Here is an 8,527-nt window from a genome sequence, read left to right as displayed (position 1 = left end):
CTTTGGCGAAAATTATAAGAATCGGTCCATGATTTCTCCTAGCCCCCATACAAATTTCTTCCCGAAATATGGTTATTAGGTCTGTAAATGCCTACAAAATTTCAGTATCCACACAAAATTCAGGAGAAATAAGTTTCGTGCTTAAAAAAATTACAACCCCAAATTTTTTGTAGATCGGCCCATATTTGACCGTAGCCCCCATATAAAGTTCATTTCCGAAAATCACTTAAATAAGCATAAATGTCTTATAAATATCGCTATTAAGTTGAAATTCGTCATAAATAGTCCCCATATATACCAAAATCGCTGTACCTAATTCTATGAAGATCGGCCGATAATTGGTTATAGCTCCCATATAAGGACAACTTCCGAAAAACACAATAACCTATATAAATATCTAAAAAATATCAATATCAAAACAAAATTTTACATAGATTCATAATTTATACTTAGAAATCATACTACAGGATTTTGTGAATATCGGTCCATATTTGACCATAGCTCCCATATAAGGTCCACTTCCGAAAATCAGTTAAGTACTCATAAATCTCTTATAAATATCTTTATCATGCTAAAATTCGACAAAAATAATACTCATATACATAGAAATCACTGTACTAAATTGTATGCAGATTGGCCGATAATTGGTCATAGCTCCCCTATAAGGCCCATTTCCGAAAAAGATATTAACCATAAAAAATATTTGAAACATATCGATATCAAAATGAAATAACGCACAGGTCAGTAATTTGTATCCAGTAATCATACTTCTGAATTTTTTGAATATCGGTCCATATTTAGCCATAGCTCCCATATAAGGTCCACTCCCGAAAATCCTCATCAAATTTTTAAAAATATAGTTATCAGGTTGAAATTCGAAACAAATTTATTTAATATATACAAAAATCGATGTACCAAATTTTATGATGATAGGACCATAATTGGTCATAGCCTCCATATAAGAACCACTTCAGAAAAACACATTAACCTGCACAAATATAAAAAAAAAACTGTACTGAACCAAAATTTTACACCAGTAATTTGTATCGTACTACAATATTTTTTAAATATTGGTCCATAATTCGGCATAGCTCCCCTATAAGGTCCACTCTTGTTAATAGCGTTGTTTATATGAAATTCTACAAAAATATCCCTTAAATACTAAGGACCATAATAGGTCATAGCATCCATATATTGAACCAAAATAGTACACAGATCAGTAATTTGTATTCAAAAATCATAATACTGAATTTTGTGAATATTGGTACATAATTGGCCACAGCACCCATATAAGTCCATAAAAATCACGTTAAAATATTTTATGACAATCAAATCATAGCTCCCATATAAGTCCCACAACCAAATATTTTGAAATTTGTCTAAATATATTTGTATACCCTTTTTTATACACAGTTTCTTCACTTGATGTTAAAAGGGAAAATTGTTGATCCAAACGTATTAACTAATTATTAAGTATATAAATTGTTAAATTTCATACGTTCTAATAGGAATTTAAATTATAAATTGCTGAATTAAATACAATTTTTTGTACATTTGAAATAAAATATCTTTTGCGTAAACTAGTATTTCTAACAATTGTTATATTATTTCAGTTGTTATACCATCATATTTAGGTGGAGCGTATTTAAGATTCGGCACGGCCGAATATAGTACTCTTACTTGTTTAAAAAAATTTTAATTATTCGAATAATTCGATTAATTATAAACGTGTGATCGAATTATTCGAACAAGTTAAAATCTCTTATTCGAATTATTCGTTTTATTGGAACATTTCGTTTCGAATTATTCGTTTTATTCCAAATATCACCCTTATAAATAAGCGAAATAAAAAATTTTTTGCTCTTCTGAAAACTTGTGTTTTCTAAGATAAAGGGGTTTGAATATAGTCCCTCCATATACAATTTTAATTTCAAACTGAGTTAAATATTTATTAGAAATACGCTATCAGCAGAAACTAATACATGTATATCAAATGTTCCCATATTCGGCAAAAACATTACTTACCCAGAATTCTATATTTATGATAATAATTACACTAGTTTACAAGTTTTTTCTTCATGATGTGAAACACCAACTACGCGAAAAATATTGAAAAAAATCAACAACGTCAAACTTTTCAGATATTGATTAAGAAAAACATACATATAAAAATAACATTAAAATTGCAACAAAAAATTAAATATGAACAGTATTAATTCTGTTTTTATAAATATTTTCATTTGTCTCCCTCTCGACTATAGTCTCCTAGCATATGCTGGTCCCAAAAACCTTGATAATTCCTTTCAAATTTTACTTAAAATTCATAATAGTAAGGAAATTGGACTCATTCGCTAAAATATGTATGTCCAACAAATTAGTTTTTCTCGAAAATCGCAAAATTTAAATCACAGGTATACGATTATATCAAGTATGAATTCGTGCTTAAATCAAGTTTAGAATTCTTGAAACAAGCTCATTTTAAGATTAATTCAATATCGTACTTAGGGAGTATATATACTTAGGGAGTATATATATTGTGGATCCTTATAGATAGCGGAGTCGATTAAGCCATGTCGGTCTGTCTGTCCGTCTGTCTGCTGAAATCAACTTTCTGAAGCCTCCACATAACTTACATACACGATTCATACATCAATATCTCCGGAATTCTTCCGGCTCGGTTGCTATTTAAAATCGAGATAATCGGTACAAATGGTTGAGATATAAGGATATAATCAGGACAACCTCGATTTTTTACCTATTTTTTTACCTATATCTGGATTACTAGACCATAGTAAGTTGGACCTAAAATGGGTCAAAATTGGAAAAAATATTTTTTAACCCGAATTTTTTTTTTACCAAAAGTTTTTTTTTCGCTAAATATTAAAAAAAAATTTTAAAATTTAAAACATTTTAAAAAAAATTTTAAAAAAACCATTCGAAAAAATTTTTTCACAAAAAATTAAAAAACAATTTTGGAAAAAATGTTGTTTAACTAAAAATATTTAAAAATTTTATTTTGAAGTATAATTTGGTAAAGGGTATATAAGATTCGGCACAGCCGAATATAGCTCCCTTACTTGTTTTTTCATATTTTTTATTCCCTGTTATAATCTTAATAAATCCCAATGTGATGATCAACAAACTCAGAAATTTGTTTAACAAAATTTTGAAAAATTTCAAAATGGAGATTTGAAACTGCTGTTCAAGTGGCCTCATTACAACGACAATTGCGTACACATTATGCAAAAATAATATTGCAAACATAATTATTTAGTAGCAACATTTTTAAAAAACTGAAAAATTCGCATTTTTTTGTATTATAGATAAATACAGTTTGTGGGTCATTTTGACCCAAAGTAGGTACAAGGTTAATCTCCAAAAGATCTTTTTACTGTAATTTTCATTAATCTTATATATAAATAGGCCACACGTTTTTTTGTGGTACACTTTTAAGTATGTTATTGTCCACCAATATTGATGAAACATATATGGTTTAAAAGGTTATTTTCTCTAGATTTGCAGAACATCATTTTTTAAATTCTTTCCATAAAAGTGGTAAAAAGCGTTTAAAAGTGGTCGAATTGTGGCCACCGGTCGATCCTAGTATAAATAAATCTACATATTTATGTAAAATAATGCAGAATTTTAAAGAGTTTCACAAATGTATTTCATATATTCATATTTATTGCATATACATATCTGACCTTTGGCCTCGATGCGCGTCCTGAAATCGTTGTCCGCTTTGGCTCAAATTTTCAGCACTTAACGTTTAGACCTAGTGTCACAATATTCCGGCCGACACCCTTGAAAAGTTTTCCATTTAAATTTTTTTCCATACAACTGATTGTCACTCTAATATGCATTCGGGTAGATGAAAAAATAAAAACCGTTTTTAATCAACTGCAGTACCTATATTTTCTAAAAAAATATATGTTTCATTCTATGAACAAAAAAAAATAATTGTTTTGTAAACTTGTGTTAGCAGCTCATAAATTAAGTGGACCATTTTTTACCAATTCCAGCTCTATTAGAAGAAGAAATAAGAATAGAACCAAATTATAAATGTATTCAGTCTTAGCTTTATAGAAATGATAGAGAATCTAAGAAATAAGAGAAACGATAGACAGAGTTATATTTAAGTAATGATAACGTTAATGACATTTCTTATCAGTTGTCTATTATTCCCTCCTTTTTATTACAGCTGTTTATAGTCGTATTGGATTTATGAACGAAATCAATGGATGAATATAAAGAATTGAAAAACATCTTCTCAGTTGATAATAGAATTTTCAAATGCAAACAAGCATACAGAGTATACTAATAATAATACCCCCCAGGATCAAGTAAATTATATTTTTAGAAGAAAAGAAAATACAACAAAATAAGTATACAATATATTTAATAAAAATGATTAGAAAATTAGTGATACCCACAAATAGTTTACGAAAACTTTCGTTATCATCAATTGGGCAACGTAATTTTGCTGCTCACGCATCGAACGATAAAGTCGAACGTACAGCACTTTATGATTTTCATGTTAAAAATGGTGGAAAAATTGTAAATTTCGGTGGCTATTCGCTGCCTGTGCAATATGCTGACCAGGGTATATCCGCATCTCATGTACACACCCGCAACTTTGCTTCAATATTTGATGTATCGCACATGTTGCAGACGTACGTACGTGGCAAAGATGCCGTCCAATGCATGGAGTCTATATGTACGGCTGATATTCGTGGAGCTGCCGATGGTACGGGTTCTTTGACCGTGTTCACCAATGACAAGGGCTGTATTCTCGATGATTTAATTGTTACCAAGGTCAAGGATGATATTCTCTATGTGGTATCGAATGCAGCCATGAAGCAACAGGATATGCAAATAATGCAATCAGCTGTTAATCATTTCAAGGCGAATGGCAAAGATGTGACTATTGAATTTCTGGTACCAGCAGATCAATCCCTAATAGCGGTGCAGGGACCTACTGCTGTTGAAGCTTTATCCGCCGTAACTGTTGCGGACTTGAGTAAGCTGTACTTCATGAACACTGTAGTAACGGAAGTAGCCGGTGTGGCCAACTGCCGCATAACACGTTGTGGTTATACTGGTGAAGATGGTGTTGAAATATCTATACCTTCTGATCGTGTTGAACATGTCACCGAGGCTTTGTTGCAGCAAACAAAACAACAAGTCAAACTGGCCGGTTTAGGAGCACGTGATTCTTTAAGACTGGAGGGAGGTCTCTGTTTGTATGGCAGTGATATTGATGCCAACACAACTCCCATCGAAGCAGCGCTCGCTTGGCTTGTGGCCAAACGTCGTCGTTCCGAGGAAAATTTCCCTGGAGCAGCTGTCCTCAATGAGCAACTGAAATCCGGTGTAGAACGTAGACGCATTGGCATTAAGCTGACTGGCACTGGCAAACCTCCACCAGCTCGTGCAGGAGTGGAAATTTTCAAAGACGAGCAAAAAGTGGGTGTAATCACAAGCGGTTGCCCTAGTCCGTCGTTGGGTTTCAACATTGCCATGGGCTACATACAGGAACAATACAAAAAAGCCGGCTGCGGAGTGCAATTAAAAATACGTGATCGTTTTTATGATGCTGAAGTGGCTAAAATGCCATTCATTAAGACAAATTATTATCTCAAACCCAAACAATAAAACTTGTTAAGGATTTTGACATCAAAAGAAATTAACTTAATAAATTAAAAATAAAATATGTATAAAAAATAAGATAATTAAAAAAATAAACTTTATGATTTGTTGGTTTGTTTTAAGTTTAAGAATCTTTATTGTTTAGAAACACATGTACAATGTACATAGTATGTATGTAATTTTTATTATTTTATTCAAACTTTCAGCTAATTCTTTAAATTTTTTATAAAACATCAGTCTTATAAACTTTCCGAATGTAGCAAATACAACACAAATACATTTCACTTGTTTGCGACTTGTAAACTAATCAATTTTAGTTAATGATGGGGATTTATTGATTTTGTCATTCGTTTTGTAACACGCTGAAATATTGGTCGTAGATCCACAAAAGTATGTATTCTATGTCCGTCCGTCTGTCTGTTGTTGGCCTAATCATTTATTGTTAATAGCTAGCTAATAGGGGAGACGAGGAGACCTAGTAATTAATTTAATTCAAAATAGATTTATTGTTAATAGCTAGCTAATATTGTATTCATTCTAGTAATGATCGTTCGATTAATCGAATAATTTCTTACCAATAATTATTCGAACAATATAAATATGACCATTTTCGAATAACGAATAATTCGAACAATTTTATGAAGAATAATCGAATAAAACGAATAAATTTACATATACATTTAAATTTATTGAATTGCTTAAAATTTTTCATAATTCCCAATTTAAATAAGTAATAATAGTACAAAAATTGTATTTTTTCTGAAATTAGACAAATAACTAAAGATAAGGGAGTCTTTCGATCACTGTAGATGAGTGGTCCGATAGCTCCTTCTATAAATATATAAATAGTACTGCAAGAAGTTACAATTCTAAAAACAAGTCTTTCAATATGTTTAATTTAGGACTTGATCCAATGAAAATAAAAGGTACGGAATAAAATATTTGTTATTTACTAAAAAAAAGGCTAAATGATTTCGAAACTGAAATTTTAGCGTCTAAACATGAATTTTAGCGTCATGATGAAAATTTAATGTTGGACTTTGTTTTCGAATTCTTTTAACATTACCAATACTTGAATTGTTCACCTTAACGTTATTTTTTATTTTTCTTTAACAATAAAATATTAAAAAACCGACATCAAAACTTCATTCTTTACCTTTTTAAAAAAATTAAAATTATTCGAATAATTCGATTAATTTTAAACGTCTGATCGAATTATTCGAACAAGTTAAAATCTCTAATTCCAATTATTCGTTTTATTCGAACAAGAGAAAAATCGAATAATTTGAATACCCTACTAGCTAATCAAAACAAAATAGGTTGAATCGGTGCATTTTAAAGAGTGTGTGCCGGATTATGTGACACTTGATATAATAATTCTGATATGAATGTCTAACCATCCTCATTATGGTCAAAAAAGTTACTTCTTTTTTGAAAACTCCAATTTCACACTTTTACAATTTTGTTAAACAATTTCTAAAAATTCTTGAATTGCTCTTATGAATTTTATTAGAGATATAAACGAGAATAAAAGCCAAAAAGAATTAGGTAAATACCATAATTCAGCCGCACAGTGGTTTAGAAATTTCTTTTTTTTTGAAATAATTCGGTTTTTTGGAAACTATTGGAGATATTGTTACGAAATTTCATATGGTTTGAGCTGAGGTGTTTTCGAGTTGATTTACGTTTGTTCAGCTTCCTACCGCTAATGGGAGCCAGTGCGATTTTGTAAAAAAAGTCAAAAATTGTATGTCTTGAGTTACAAAATATTTATTTTGATAGATATCCCGCTCGCATCGCATTAAGCGACCAAAAGGGTCTTCAAGGAAAATATCTCAGCTTTTGTTTGAACAACAAATTTTTTGAGTTTTGCAAAAAAAAAGTCAAAAATTGTATGTTTTGAATTACAAAACATTTATTTTGTTATATATCCTACTCGCATCCCACTAAGCGACCAAATAGGTCTTCAAGGAAAATATCTAAGCTTTATTTTAAAAAAAAGGGCCCATTTAAAAAAAAAAATCAAAAAAGTTTTTTATTTCGGAAAAAAAATATTAAACATTTTTTTAATTTTTTTTAAATATTTTTTTTCGAAAGATTGAAGAAAGAGCTATCTAAACTATTCGGGATACATTTTGCTAAGAACAATAGGTAATAAGTTACATGGATAAGAAAAAACACCTGCTTGGCCAAAATGTTCGCTACCAATCTTGTTGAAAAATTGTGTCTGAGTTACTATACAATAGAACTAACCTTGGTGCAAATTTCATCCCGATCGGAAGACATCGATTTCAAATGTTGGTTCACTTGACATGAAATGCCCATATATATTTTATTGCTATAAGAGAAAAATCCAGAGTATCCAAAAACGATACCGGTCAACCGGTTTTTTCATCATTGCAAACTCTACCGGTTTCTGTATTTAAGACGCTTCTACTCTTGGTGAGTGTCAAGTGCATATACTATAAGTTTATCATTCCGTTTGTAATTTTCACATTTTTCGTTTGGATCGTTATAGATATAGTCGATATAGCCATGTTCGTCTGTATGTTGAAATTTGTTTTGAAAAGAGGAATGCGGCAACTGCTTTTGTTGCTCCATGGTATAACGGTATTATTTCAAACTCATGCAAATAAATTTATAAGCCTAAAGATATGCAACAATTTTTTTACGCGCACTTTTTACCAAAAATGTGTTTTTAAGTACATACTTACTGTTATTGTTGGAATGAATGTAGTATGCATTTACCAAAACAAAATTGGTTCAAAAATTTTATAATCTAAAAATTATTTTGAAAGAAGCAATGCTATTTTTAATCTCAACTTGTAACCTGTTTGATTTATAAAATTTTAATTATTTTATTCATCTTCCGTATTTC

The 8,527-nt window shown here is 30.3% G+C and overlaps 1 protein-coding gene across 1 annotated transcript; it reads left to right on the top strand.

The window, feature by feature from the left end:
• The first annotated feature begins 4,324 nt into the window (after positions 1-4,324).
• LOC135954589 (aminomethyltransferase, mitochondrial) lies at positions 4,325-5,771 on the top strand. Its single transcript, XM_065504781.1, has one exon. The coding sequence runs from the start codon at positions 4,408-4,410 to the stop codon at positions 5,653-5,655; it is 1,248 nt and encodes a 415-aa protein (XP_065360853.1). The 5' UTR covers positions 4,325-4,407; the 3' UTR covers positions 5,656-5,771.
• Positions 5,772-8,527: the final 2,756 nt, after the last annotated feature.

Source organism: Calliphora vicina, chromosome 3 (genome assembly GCF_958450345.1).
Source record: "Calliphora vicina chromosome 3, idCalVici1.1, whole genome shotgun sequence".
NCBI classification, from domain to species: Eukaryota; Metazoa; Arthropoda; class Insecta; order Diptera; family Calliphoridae; genus Calliphora; species Calliphora vicina.
This window is presented reverse-complemented; position numbering and strand designations above follow the sequence as displayed.

Bases quoted from the DNA above. Each gene is read 5' to 3' on its own strand.
- LOC135954589 (XM_065504781.1), top strand. From the start codon at position 4,408: ATGATTAGAAAATTAGTGATACCCACAAATAGTTTACGAAAACTTTCG.